The sequence below is a fragment of the Dysidea avara genome, chromosome 1 (assembly GCF_963678975.1).
Source record: "Dysidea avara chromosome 1, odDysAvar1.4, whole genome shotgun sequence".
In the NCBI taxonomy this organism is placed as follows: Eukaryota; Metazoa; Porifera; class Demospongiae; order Dictyoceratida; family Dysideidae; genus Dysidea; species Dysidea avara.
The window spans coordinates 32,601,338-32,616,457 of NC_089272.1; the positions used below are offsets into that span (position 1 = coordinate 32,601,338).

Here is a 15,120-nt window from a genome sequence, read left to right on the forward strand (position 1 = left end):
CTCGCTACTCAGGCTCATTCCCACTACGCCGGTAGTGGCACAACTTCCGAACCGGACTCTCCAGTGCGCTCGTGACTTGCCCACATCACTGGTTCTTTTCTTCTCTTTCAGCATCCTCAATGAGATTGACTTTTTGTTCCACCTACTTACACATTTGAAGTGACCCATACACGTGGTATTTTCCTGAGCATGCGTTCGTAGAGTTTCCAATTAATACCTACTGTTCCATACTACATCCAGCATTGTGATGTAGGTGTGCTACGTACCTATCTAACGCTGGCTAGCTGCAATGTGTTGCTACACCGCCAATACAAACACAAATTATCTCCCTCCATTAACTTTGTTTAACAAGTTAAACTTCATAAAAAATAGCACTGTTACCATTAATTTCCAATCAAGAACAATGCCTGGGCATCTAATAGAGTGTATTAATAGTATCTTTATGGATTGCCACCTTAAGCTTTGGATGCATGTGTGTTAATTTCAAGGTAAGCTAAAAATCGGCTATAATTTGTAGGTGCATACTAAAAAGTGGCCAGTATTAGCTCAGCAAGCATGCATGGTTGTGTAACTTACTGTATAATTGAAATATTACACTTAAAAGTGAAATTCTATTACTTACTCCTGTCCAATCAAATAATTATATCATCAACATTATCAAGAATTTATAATTTTTAATGTACCACTTTCACACCTCAGATCAAAAGAAAGCCAGTGCACACATATCACATATTGCACTGGCTCAAAATGTTAACGAGATATATACACACTGCCTTAACAAGCATATATTTTGTTAAGGTAGTGCATATATCTCGTTAACTTGAGACATTGCACACCTAATAGGAGTGCACACTATATCCAGAAATCATCAGATTGCTTTGATGTTATACTGTCATCTCTCTTCTCTTACATAGGGAATCAAACAAATAAGCCTTTTCCATAATGATGACACATCGGTTTGCTATTTGGGGTATTCTTATATTTTCGAGTATTGCATCCTATGACGACAAGTTTTTCATGAACCATTTAGTTGTTAATAAAGGGTAATATTGAAGCGAAGTTACCAGGTACGTTTACAACGTATATACAGGATTGTTATTTCTACTCAACCTTCAAAACTACCCAAAATTTTCAAAACCCACATAAACGATTTTATTCCGCTGTGTTATACCCATACCTGTTAGTTTTAGCTCAATATCTTCTCCCTAGATCACACCAACGATTGATCTTCATTTGTCGCCCAATATCACCTGTACTTGAAAACAATAGAGTATCCCAAATAGAGGTCGCCATTTTTAAACCAGGCGCGCGCCCACAGCCGGCTGAAGCCGGCTATGGGCACGCGCCTGGTTTACTGAAATTGTTTTCGTAAAAAACATGTGTGTGTACCTATCTACCTATCTGCCTATCTATGTTTGTCCATACGCACCCACGTGAGCAAAATTGTTAAATAATGGCAACCACAGCTTTTGCGTAAGGAGTAAAAGCGAAATGAAGTCTGTATTAAACTTCTGCACAAGTCAACTTTGCTCTGAGGTGGTTTCTTTTCGACAGACTGAAATACGGGTGTGGCGACTTTCCTCAGACTTTATAAACTACTTTCTCTTTGAGGTTTTCAGGCATTTAACAACTGAAAAACAATGGTGCAGGCCTCGTACACTACCAGGAATAGCCTATCGCTTCGAGTTGAAAGGGGGCGTATCCCTTACGTACACGAACGAAAATGAAGAGCAGCTTTGAGGCTTTGTCAAGAGAATTTGTGGGAAAAACACAATAGTCAAACTATGAAACAGTTTAGAAGATACTTCTGTGTGTAATATGTTGGTAAAAGCGGTTTGTTTAACAAGCGCTTCCTTAGCAATGCATAGCAACGTAATTGAACGAATTATGGAAATTTCGTGAATTACGAAATATGAGAATTAGCTAATAATATTATTGCACAACACAAAATTACTCTATTGTAAAATAGTAATACATAGTTGGTTAATTCACAGTAGCATATACTATCTATGGTTAATCCCAGATGAGTTAGCTAGCTGCATGGCGCCTGGTTTTAGAAGTAGCACAACATCAACTTACTGTATTTCTTCTGACATCATTATGGAAAAGGCTTATTGTGGGATTGAATTTTGCATACAACCTGTGATTGTGGGATTCAATTTTAATACATCAACAGTAGTTTGCCTTTTACTTTTGTAAATGTAGTAATTAAAGTAACATGATTAATACTAGTCTCTTAAAATTACTATATTAGCAAAAGTAAAATCAAAAAACTACTGTTTGATGTATTAAAATTGAACTCACAACCACAGTTTGTTTGGCAAAATTCAATCCCACAATCACAGCTTATTTGGTTCCCAGAAGGGTATAGTAACTACAGATTTTGTGAATTGGGTGAGTCTGCATGCTAAAGTAGAACACATTAGCTGTACCACGAGCACTTGTACTTTGCCTGTATATAAGCATTCGCATTCAGGCCTGCGGCCATAGTGCTTGTGCGTATATATCAGGCAAAGCACTCTTGCCCGTGGTATAGCTATTACATATATGACCTTATCTGCCCCATGTGATGTGTAAAAGTTGTCTGGGAGTCAGTATAGTACTTTTAAAATGTAATGGTGTCTGGGAAAAACTGGTCGTAGTGCCTATGACCACTTAGTGGTCTGCTTTTGATGGCTGCTTTTCCCAAGCATAGTGGTGATTTGAACAAGCAGCTTGGAGCCCTAATGGAGCTTTAGCCAGCCTGGGGTTGGCTGTATGTATGTGGTGGTACAGCACTGTGGTGTTGAATAAAGACCTGTGCCGTAAATGTATATTCATTTAGGCCAATTTTGAAACTTGAATGGCTTATAATTTTGCCTAATTCATCTCTAAGCCTTCCTCTCAAATTTTGTTTTTTAAACAGCCCTTTGGCCTCCTCCAGCTCCCACCTCTCACCCCTTTTGGAGCTTGCCTGATACAGTCAACCTCAGTTTAAATTTGGTAAACATACAGTAGCTTCATCCATTGGCAAGCTACAACACACTGAATATTTAAAACTGGCATTTCTCGATATTTTTAAATAGGCGATTCCCAGACTGGGTCACAAAGGTATCCACCAAACATATCAAACAAAAAATCAGTACAGCTATAGTGATAAATAACTCTCTTACCAGTTGTAGTTGTTATAACTACCGGACAAGCTGAGGCAAGAATAGTTTCTGTATGAAATCTGGGCCCATCTAATGTTCGGTCAATCATTACATCATTTGTGATTATCCCGCCAGCTATGATTGAGTATGTCTCCTCACATACTAGACCAGTAACTGTCACTGTAGCCATATGATTCATAATAATGGCTGAAGCTGAGGAAGTGATAATGTACATTTAGTAACAGTACACTGTAGGTCATACATGTACCAGACATGAGGTGAAATACATATGTATCTAATACTAAAATATATGAACGGCACACTTCTGAGGGAACTTTACTGTAAAAGTTACATCACCCCAAGCCCAGTATGTACACTGTGGGTAGGATAGAGACCTAGGACAAATTTTAACATGAGTATGGAAGACTGAACATGTTTTCATTAAAGAACTGAAGAGAAATGGTCGAAGTTCACACTTTACCATTGCTTCCTGAGACTGATGCTAGTGAAGATAACCATGTCGACAAGGAAACTGACCAGTTACTGCCATTGCATGTGTCATGGCATCACAGCAGTATGAAGTATAAAACAGGTGTATGAATTATAAAACAGTTTAAAGACACAGCATGAGCAATTACAATGGCAACGAGTTGTCAAAAATTGTTTATGGTGTACCAGGCACAGTTTTGCATACGAAACGCACCCACAATACAGATAATGCAAAATAGCCATTCTGCCAGGAAGCTTACCCATCTATGTGGGTATTTGGTAAAGTCCAATTGCAGTTTATTTGAAGACAAAATATGTTTGAAATACTTGGGAAAACAGATGAGTGCTAAACGAGGTATGTTCTGGTACCAATGCTTGTAGAAGTTGCCAATTTTGGCAACTCTTGGGAGTAGTCACCTTAAAGTTTCCACCAATGGAAATTTCTGACACACAAGTAAAATGTCTAATTATTATCACCAATGCATGCAATATCAAGCATAGCAACTTTCAGTTTTAAAAATGCTCTACAGAGATACCAATTTGGTTAGTTTGAGCAATCCTTTTTATAGTAGCTCATAAACTGTTTGCTTGTGATTTAATACACCATAGTTGCCAAACCTGGAAGAATATGTTTGCCAATCTAGGTTCTGTCAACCAGATAAAGTTTCAAATTTGGCAAATATTGTTTTGCATAAGTTACCGAAATGACAACTTTAGCCCTAAGAATCAAGAGAAAGATGGTGGATAAGAACCTTACAAACCTAAAGTCCTCAATTCTAACTAATTCTAAATTTGACATACTGTAGATTAAACTATTGCCTAATTCTAGCCCTATTTTTAACTCTAATTCCTGTACCCAATCCCTAATCCGTAGACCCTGATTCCCTAGTCCAATCTCCTAATAGGATACCAAATCCCACAAGCAAAACATTTATAACAAGGGTTTGAGTGATATTACCAAAATTGGCAATAATGAAATTGAAATAAAATCACAGGTAATAAATTTTTTGCTAAAATTGGCACTTCCTCAAAACTGGTAATATAATGATTTTGCCAAAACTGTATAAAGCTGGGTTTTCTGGAAATAGCCAATTGTGTGTTTGAACATACCCGAAACAGATATTTTCTAGACTTTAACATTAAACTGTACCTCTCATAATCGAAATGCTTTAGGCATGTATATAAAATGAATGGAGTAGCAAAACTCATGTTACCTTAGGTGACTTTAGGCTATTATATTAGCCTGCAATATGTTTAGGAGAGCATAACAAATCAATGACCGAAAGTGAGAATTGCAATTTCTGAGATATTTCTGCTGGCAGGATTTAAAAATTTTAAGAGCCACAAGCAAGTCTTTTAGTGAATTTAAAGGCCTCATTATCTTCCAAAGATCAAATCATTTATGCATATGTACATTTAAATATACGAGATATGTACAAGATTTAGGGAATCAAAAATACGCTGTATAGACCTTGTGCATGCCAAGGCATGGTCTGGAAAAAACTGGGAAATAGTTGCTACAGCATCAAGTTTTACGATAAAAGTATCAAACGTTCTATTGCAAAACCTTTCCTAGGCAAAATAACTCACCATGCAGCAAATATGTTATCAAGACACACAGTAGTGTGTCGTGCAGCCAAAAACGCCGGCGACTACACCATGAGTATATTTACAGGAAGAAAGAAAACAAGCTTATTCATGCATGCATAGCTCCATAGCCCCTACTCCAAAGCACACCATTTTTGCATTATAGCTGTCCCCCAGGTAGGGTACACAACACAGCAAATTTGATTAAATATGCAACAGCCATTTGCGAGATATGAGCATTCAAAGTTTCATTTAAATTTCTTCGTTTTTTCCTTATCCCGTATGGAGGCTATGGGGGCTTCGATTTCTTTTCGCACACTTTGCAAAACTTGCTATAAAATGCAAACGTGTAACTCAACTGCCTCGATCTTTGGTACAAATGAAGAGCGTGTAATGGTGGATTCACATACTAAGTTTGTTGTGAATCTGAGGAATTTTCAAGGAGTTACGAGTGTTTATTCATGTAAAAAAGATTAAACTTCTGTCACGGCTACAGGGTAAACCGAGTTACATACAACTTTAAAATTGTTGGTGTGTAGATGGGCTGATCATTGTAGCAGTGTCTTTTGATAGTTTGAATAGCAATAGTGTTACAGTGACAAGGTTATAAAGCAAAAACCAAGCAAGTGTAAAATTGCGAGATCAAAATACTCTAATAGAGCAGTCAGCGCATGGTAAAAAAGGTGTGCAAAAAATGTCAAAAAAAACTTACCAGAATTCAAACCAGGGACCTCCATACCTAACACCTGCATCTTTAACCACTGAACCACTGCTACCTTGGCTGATCACCTCACTTAATTTCTACTTTATAAATGAAATTTCTAGTTGAAATCTGCTTATAATCAAATGTTTTGTAATTTCATATATCTACCAATAGAAGTACTAGATTGTTCTAGAACATTCTATGCCTGTTCTATTAGAAGTCCTCAAAAAAAATCTGCACTCTATTAGAGTATTGCAATAATATTATCAAATATTGAATTAAATCATGCAATGAAATACGTTTATAAGTCTGTCTTCAATAATCATCATTGTATTTACATAGAAAAGAAGATGAGGGAGTAAAAACAAACCTCAAAGTCAGCCATAGGCTGGTTTTGGGGCCTTGTAACTGAAAATACAAAAAGAAGTGAAATCCACACAAAAACAGCCAAGCTGTGAAAAAATGGTGCAGCCTTAAAAATCATGCGTAAAAAAGTTGTGAAATCAAAGGCGGCAGTCAAGAAATGGCTGAAATGATGTTAGTGCTAATAAATTTTAACAATTGCTATGTGAAAAAAATGGTGCAGCCTTAAAAAGCCTGGGTGAAAAAGTTGTGAAATCGAGGGTGGCGGCTAAGAAATGGCTGCAATGATGTTAATGCTAATAAATTTTAACAATGCACAGTTTAACAGCTTGGCTGTTTTTGTGTGGATTTATACTTTTACCTAGTAACTTACTTTATACCAGTGCTACTCTATCTTTTAGCATGATTCCTTCATATCAACATTAAAAAAAATTTGTAGACATAGAATGTGTACATTTTTTGCCCTTAAAATATGGCAGATACGTTATTTTGATGATGTAATAAAGTGCCACATCTTAGCACACACATGGTCTATACACATACATACTTAAGTAGCACAAACAGTAGTTGTGTTTGGAATTAATATTTAAACATATAAAGCTCATATGTATGTATCCATGCTGTGTAACATATACATATGGTAGAAAAACTGTTGTATATAAGTATAACTTGACTTTAGATCACACACACTATACATGCCACATATACACGTATTGTACTTCAACACTTGTTAGTGATTGTAGACACATGTACATACTGCAAGTACTGCATATACCTGTATACCTTGTAAATACAATGTATAAACATTACCTGAAACAGTACTGTCATCATTACGAGCAATCACTTCACAATAATCAGCTGTACTACTAGGGCTAATATCACATTCAATTTCTACACTATATGTCTCTGCTGGAGTATCTCCTTCAAGCACCGTTGATGTGGTCGCTTCTACTACAGGGGATACTGTGGAAAAAATAGACATTCAGTGTGCATGTGTACAGTACATGTGTGATTCTGTGTAATGGAAGCATTTGATTTTCCTTAAATTCCCCTTAAATGATTTTTACCCCTATTAGGAAAGTCACATGTGTTAAGAGTCATCATTCGCCCTTTAAGACAATTATGAATGAGATATACATTATACCTTAATTCAAAGTCATTTGCATTATTAAGATGGATACAAAATTACACGTACATAGCATGCTCCAATCTGAAGGTCCTAAACATGTACATACAATACATATACAGTGTAGAGGTGATATAATTGCATTTATGCCAAAAATATTCTGTCATGGTAAACCAGCATGAATTACTAATCTGCATGGTAATAAGGGGTCATTAATTTCTAACATCACCGTTACACAACCCATGATACAAATACTCAAAGGGTCATTGTACATATTTCTCTTTGTACACAGGTTCTAATAGTTCTTGTACATCAACAAATTAAAAAGCGGAAGTTTTGTACAACAACAATAACAAGTGAAATCACATGCACAAGATTTCAACCTATCAAATTCATCCATTTTTTAACTTTAAAGCTCCTATAGCTTAAAACTACACATTCATTGAAAGTGTGTTCACTGGGCTAGTGGAGCTTAAATTAAATGAGCACTGTAACTACAGAAGCTTACTTACTGTATTACGAAGTGATGAACAATAGTGACTTGCATTTCTGTGTTTCAAAATTCTTGCCATCTGTTTAATTTTGATTGTGGTCTACGTGAGTCATATGTGATGTGATAGAAATTTATGGAAGTTTTTGAAGCGAATGGAACTTGTTGCAAGTTGATAGGAGCAACCACCATCGAGTTATATAAAGGTAGAGTGTATGTAAAGGGTTTGTGTGTTTCCTTATCAAAAAGTTATTTATATTGCCTCACCATTTAGCATTAGGGTAAAACCTTAGGTATCATCAAGGGTAAACCCTAGATGTCATTGTTACATCATTGAGTACAATGACATAAATTGTGTAGCCATAGGATGCATGCTTTGACAGTTAAAATGTTTGTGTAAGACATGCATACATTATTAAGTTCAAATCCAGTTTTTTAGACAATGTGGGTTAAGAATAAGTTACAAGTTTTCTCATAGTACACAAGCTCCAAGCTACATAGACTACAGTATGCATGTTTGTGACTTACTAATAGTATCTTGAACTCCCAGACTAGTTCCTCCTGATCCAAAGTCATTGTAAGCTGTTACACTAACAATAACAGAACCATCCACTGCCAGTAGTGTAAACACATGGGGACTAGACATAACAGTATCACTACCAGCTGTTATGTTTATTCCAGAATATGAAACCAGATAAAGTATAGGTAGTGGTACTGCATTAGGACCATAGGCTAGATCCTGGGAAATGAAACAAGTGTATACAGCCGTTTTTAATTATAAACAGAAGTGTAGATTATGTATGCACATACAGACATGATTAGTAAACAAATGAAATAAATTCTGCACATAACAAGTGTAAGAAATTAGGAATTTTAAGAAAAAATAATTATAATACCTCAATAAAAAGTATTAAAACAAGCTATTAGTACGTAACATTACTGTAAAACAATAATAAGTGACTATCCCTACTGTACTGCAGAGATTTTACAAATGCTGAGTAGGGACATTTGTTCTTACTGTCATACTATTTTGATAAAGCTTGCTAAAGTGCTTTTTGTTGGGTATAAATATTGTCTCTACTCTAGTTTAAAATTCCTGATACTGACATCTTATACACTTGTATACCACAATCATGCAACAAATAAATGGTTAGTATTGGTCTCAGCAAAAAATGGGTTAAGTAGAATTCTAGGAAAACAGGTGCGGAAAGAAAGAACAGGAATGACCAATGGAAAATGCCTGATTAAGGTCAGCATGCCAATGTAAAGACTGGATTTTACAGCACAATGCTTCTTTGCAGCATTGTTGTATCGTTTCACTAAAACAAATGAAACACTCTAATAGAGTAGTCAAGAATGTTTTGTTAACTATCCCACAAGGGACCCGTATGCATTTGAATATACGTAGCTAGGTATACTAACTAGCTAGCTACAGTAAGCCATCAGCACTGAAAACTAGCTATTCTCTTAAATATTTTGAAAGATTCCACCACTGCAGTACATGAAGAGGTTTCTATAGATATTATAATCTAATCAAAAACAGCCAAGCTGTAAAAAAAGGAGTGCGGCCCTTGAAAAGGCTATGGTGAAAAAAGATGTGAAATCCAAGGTGGTGGCCAAGAAATGGCTGTGATGGTAGGTTAATGGTAAAAATTTTAATAACAACAATTCAGGTGAATTTGGTGCCGCTTGGTCAATTGGCACAAAATTCACCTGAATTGTCGTTATTAAAATTTTTACCATTAACCTACCATCACAGCCATTTCTTGGCCGCCACCTTGGATTTCACATCTTTTTTCACCATAGCCTTTTCAAGGGCCGCACTCCTTTTTTCACAGCTTGGCTGTTTTTGATTAGATTTCACTTCTTTTTGTATTTGTATACCCCAAAGCCGGCCTATGGCCAGCTTTGGGGCTTTTTAACCTATATATTTTCCACAGGAAAAAGAAAAAGATGAAGCAGATTTTATAAATACTTTAACTCATTCTGATTTTATCAGTAAATGTACAAATTATGTATATAATGCATATATCAAGAGTTAATTATATTATGAACTCTTGCATATATTTATTACATGTCAATTAATCCCCACAGGATAATTTGCAGCTGATCTCTCTACTGGGTGACTTGAAATGTAACTGAACTTTCTACAGGGTGATCTGCTTGTACGTAGATGAACTCTTTACAGGATTCTCTCTACAGGGTGACTTGACTCTAGCTGAACTCTCTGTAGGGTTATCTGTTTGTAGTTGAATTCTCTACAGGGTGATTTGTTTGCAGCTGAACTCTCTACAAGGTAACTTCTTCTAGCTGATCTGTCTACAGGGTAGCTGGTCTCTCTACAGGGAGATTTGTTTGTAGCTGAATTCTCTACAGGGTGATTTGTTTGCAGCTGAACTCTCTACATGGTGGTTGCTTTGTAGCTGAACTCTCTAAAAGGTGACTTCTTATAGCTGAACTCTCTACAGGGTGATCTTTTCATAGCTGAACTCTATAGACTTCTTCCATGTATAACAGAATCGCCGGAATTTTCGGAAATTGGTCACGTTGGTAAGCAACGCAATGGAGGGAACCGCAGATCTGGAAGTTGAAGAAGCATTGTTACGTGGTAAAAACCTATAAAGGGATGAAGTTATGAACTTAAGAGAATGTTTAAACAGAATGAAAGTAAAGGATATAAAGTCTCTAGCGAAAAACTTGTCTGTATGCGTTTCTGCAGCCACTAGGAAGACGGAGCTTATTGACAGACTCATGGCGATGGCACAGATTGGTGCTATCCAGAAGCAGCATTCCGGTGAAGAAGAAGTGTTCAGTATCTCGTACTTGACTCCCGAAGTCAAGGAGGTCCTTCGAAGTCTTCCATCGTTCTCTAATGTTACTGATTGGAGCAAGAAGTTGGATGGTGTGCTAGTAGATTATACTTTTATGAACCTCTTCGTGTATTTGGTTCATGAACGAGATAAATCATTTGATATGCAGTAGTTGAACACGTTTAAGAGTCTGTAAGCATTTAAATTTTTCTACGATGGATTTGTCAAGAATGTTTGGGTTTATGAATGCCCTTCTACAAATCAATTGGATTTAAGAGTTTTATATTTCCGTGCATTTGTATATCACTCTTTATCATGTGAGGATCCATTGGAAGTGTTTGTGTCATTAAATGGAGACACTGGAGATACATATGCTGCTCAGTGTTCATGTGTATCTGGGTAAGTAGCTATATACAATGTATTGTGTCTCATGCTATTGCTTCTGTTATTTAATTAGGCTAGGACAGGCATGTAATCACATTGCAGCATTACTGTTCTACATACACTATCATGCAAGTGAGCAGAAATTACCAGAAGAAGTGTCTAAGACTTCCATGCCAATGAAGTGGCATCAACCTCCCAAGAAAACTGTATCTCCAGCTCTAGCTAGTGGGATGAAGTTTGTGAAGCCATGCTATGGTGACAATATCCAGTCATGTAGTCAGTCTGTGCAGCATAGTTCCTTTGATCCTCGTCGTTCATATCATCGGCAGTTAGAGCCCACATCTGTGGACAAACTCTTGACCCATATAGAACGAACTGTTCCCAATACTGGGTTGCAACAATTCTGGAGAGATAATCCTAAATTTAATAATGCAATGATGGTACATGCTGACGAGTTATCCTTACTAAGAAATCATGTTATTTTTTCACATGATATGGTTGCCAGAATTGTTCCCAGTAAGTTTTTTGTGCCTACCATTTCAGAAGGTTATAAGTATTTGCAAGAGATATCTTTGTCATTTGAAACAGTGCAAAAGATTGAGATTGCCACTCGTGACCAATCAGAATGTGACCTTTGGCATTCATTACATAATGGAAGACTTACCAGTTCAAAGTTTAGTGAAATTCTCCACCGCAGGCCATCTACTGATCCGAGACGACTAGTAAGGGACATTATGGGGTATGGTGGGCATATGCAACATGTACCACCTCAGATTCGGTGGGGTAAGGAGAACGAGAATAAGGCTCGTCAGTTGTATATTGAAAATAGGCTAGCTGTTGGAGAGGTCATGGAAGTTACTCCAAGTGGGCTACACTTGATGGTTGAGAAGCCGTTTCTGGGTGCGTCATCTGATGGCAAAGTCCATTGTTCTTCTGTTGACAATTGTTGCTTTGGGTGTATTGAAATCAAATGTCCCTACAGCATTGATAAGTCTGTAACAATTGAACTATCTCCAGATGAAATTGAAGAAAAGTTTGGTCAGAAATTTTTCATGAAGAGGGGGAAAGATGGAAGCCTTCATTTACCATCTGATCACTTGTACTATGCTCAAGTTCAGGGTGAAATGGCCATTATTGGAGTGGAATGGTGTGACTTTATAGTCTACAGTAATGACAGTGTGATTGTTGATCGGATTATAGCTGATGCAGATTATTGGAACATCTTTCAGAAAGGCTGGAGCAGTTTTATGTTACTCATGTAATACCTGAAATACTTTCTGGAAAGATCTTAATGGAAGAGTTTGAGCTATCTACATGAACATACACTATTTTGTCTCGGTGTAAATTATGTCCTACATGTTTATAGTTGTGAATGTACTTACAAAATTCCTTCTTAAACTTCATGTATTTCATGTAACATACAACTATTGCACTAATGGAATATCAAAATTAGTAAGATACATACACAGGTAGTTAATATCACTAACTAAGCCATGCATTACATTAGGGAATTTGCCATTCAGAATTTCAAACTTTCGTCCCCTGCCAATAATCCTTTCAATATGGATGCGGAACTCGGCAATTCTCCGTGTTTTCTCTACATCTATTGCTGGCATCTGCTTCTTCTTTGACTCTAGCTTAGGAGGAATATTCACTAGAATTCCTTTTGTAGCAGCAGCTTCTTGTATATTAAAGCCTTTATCAGCCATAATCATGTCACCTCGATCTAACAAATCTAGGAGACCACATCTCATAGTCAATTCCTGGTCTGAAATTCATCCTCCCCACGCTTCCAACACAAAGCTGACTAAGCCTGATGGTGTACATCCTACTAAAAATTTCCATGTATTTCTGCTTTTGTATTGAGAAAAGGTTATGGATGAATTCATTAGGCTTGATGGCCTTTGACATTCCATTTCATAACAGTCAATAATAATCCTGGTGTTAGGAAAATGCTTTCTGAATGATGGTGGCATCCACTGTAAAACTTGTTGCCTTGATGGAAATGGAAATAATAACCTTAACTCCTTTGACAAAAAAATTACCCATGCAGCAAACATGCAACTATAAGTTGATTCACTTATTCCAAATCTAATGCAAACATCAATGGCTTCTAGGCCACGTCTTAAGCGAATAAGGACTGCAAACAGTTTATCATAGATGGCCAAGCACAAGAATCCTTTATTACGGTGCAACTCATCATCATCTTTTATAGCTGTAGTATAAGTGCCATTCCAAGGTATCATCTTCTGAGCTTTCGGCTGTAGGTAGTCGGCAAATACCATAAAAGAATCATAAGTTGGAAGCCCTGTGTAGTATCTTGTCAATTTGTCATTTCCTTTTAAAAGAGTCTCAACATTGAATTCAGGTCTACTTAACAAAGCTGATCTTAAGGCAGCAACTTCATTTTGTAAATTGGCAATAACAGAGCTATCAACATAATCCGTCTGACACTCTAAAAACACATAAAAGATGCTATACACAATTTTGACAATATATAGCTAGCTATACTTACCAATTTCGCTGAGAACTCCTGAACTGCGAGATTCATTCATACGCTCCCTTCGCTGCCATTCTATTTCAGTTAGAACCAATTCTGATGTTACTGGAGCATTAGCTCTGCCTGTGCAGTACGAATGGTCATGCGTGATAGCTCGAATCGTCCGCTTTCGAGCGTCTTCTTCTAGCCTACACTTCTTTTCCAACGTTACTTGGATTACATGTCAACGTTTCCCCCGGTTGTAACGAGCCAAGTCCTTATCCTCTCCCTCGTCCTCGCTCTCATCTGACTTCTCGCACTTTATTGAGGGCACATAATCGGGATTTAAGGGGTCGTCTGATTTCTCCCCTGAAATAAAATGGTCCGAACAAACTCTGTGGCCTGGTCCAGGTTTCCAAGGAGAACCGTCCTCGTTTATTCGACCGATGAATGCCAGCCACTCTCTTCGCCTATCGGTATCTGCTGGAATTCTGTAAATGCTACGTTGAGCATTCTTGGTTTGACGACTGTGACAACCAAAAGCCGCACAAGTGGTTGGCATCTTGCCTACCAACGTAACCGTTTCCGCAATATGTCGAATAACTCCGTCACACGTAGAAGAAGTCTATACAGGATGATTTGTTTGCAGCTGAACTCTCTACATGATGATTTCTTTGTAGCTGAACTCTCTACAGGGTGATACTTCTAGGTGATCTCTCTACAGGATGACTTGTTTCTAACTGAACTCTCAACAGGGTGGTCTGTTCATAGCTGAACTTTCTACTGGGTGATTTGTTTGCAGCTGAACTCTCTACATGGTGGTTTCTTTGTAGCTGAACTCTCTACAAGGTAACTTCTTCTAGCTGCATTGATCTCTCTACAGGATGACTTGTTTGTAGCTGAACTCTCTACAAGGTAATACTTTTAGGTGATCTCTCTACAGGATGACTTGAACTCTCAACAGGGTGATCTGTTCATAGCTGAACTTTCTACTGGGTGATTTGTTTGCAGCTGAACTCTCTACATGGTGGTTTCTTTGTAGCTGAATTCTCTACAAGGTAACTTCTTCTAGCTGAATTCTCTACAGGGTGACTTGTTTCTAACTGAACTCACTACATGGTGGTTTCTTTGTAGCTGAACTCTCTACAAGGTAACTTCTTCTAGCTGATATTTTTACAGGGCATATTTGTTTGTAGCTGAGTTCTCTACAGGGTGATTTGTTTGCAGCTGAACTCTCTACATGGTGGTTTCTTTGTAGCTGAACTCTCTACAAGGTAACTTCTTCTAGCTGATATTTTTACAGGGCATATTTGTTTGTAGCTGAGTTCTCTACAGGGTGATTTGTTTGCAGCTGAACTCTCTACATGGGAGTTTCATTGTAGCTGAACTCTCTACAATGTGACTTCTTCTAGCTGAACTCTCTACAGGGTGACTTGTTTCTAGCTGAACTCTCTACAGGTGATTTGTTTGCAGCTGAACTCTCTACATGGTGGTTTCTTTGTAGCTGAACTCTCTACAAGGTAACTTCTTCTAGCTGATCTTTCTACAGGGTGATTTG

At 37.4% G+C, this 15,120-nt stretch overlaps 2 protein-coding genes across 4 annotated transcripts in view; one reads left to right on the forward strand and one right to left on the reverse strand.

Annotated features, from left to right (window-relative positions):
• Positions 1–15,120, reverse strand: part of LOC136249758 (uncharacterized) — a 72,886-nt gene that overhangs the window by 33,832 nt on the left and 23,934 nt on the right. For all 3 annotated transcript variants that reach the window (XM_066041885.1, XM_066041877.1, XM_066041869.1), the window contains exons 5-7: positions 8,418–8,628; positions 7,084–7,236; positions 3,153–3,344 (exon numbers count right to left, since the gene is read on the reverse strand). In XM_066041885.1, the coding sequence (XP_065897957.1) occupies positions 3,153–3,344; positions 7,084–7,236; positions 8,418–8,628 (556 nt within the window). The remainder of the gene's footprint in view (positions 1–3,152; positions 3,345–7,083; positions 7,237–8,417; positions 8,629–15,120) is intronic.
• On the forward strand, positions 10,641–12,907 carry LOC136241809 (uncharacterized). Its single transcript, XM_066033136.1, has 3 exons — positions 10,641–10,791; positions 10,897–11,098; positions 11,157–12,907. The coding sequence occupies exons 1-3, from the start codon at positions 10,641–10,643 to the stop codon at positions 12,343–12,345; spliced, it is 1,542 nt and encodes a 513-aa protein (XP_065889208.1). The 3' UTR covers positions 12,346–12,907.

Excerpts from the sequence above, each read along its gene's own strand:
- LOC136241809 (XM_066033136.1), top strand. The coding sequence starts at position 10,641 with ATGGCGATGGCACAGATTGGTGCTATCCAGAAGCAGCATTCCGGTGAA. Across the intron at positions 10,792-10,896 it reads TTGGAGCAAGAAGTTGGATG|CATTTAAATTTTTCTACGAT; the intron begins GTGTGCTAGTAG and ends AGAGTCTGTAAG. Across the intron at positions 11,099-11,156 it reads CAGTGTTCATGTGTATCTGG|GCTAGGACAGGCATGTAATC; the intron begins GTAAGTAGCTAT and ends TTATTTAATTAG.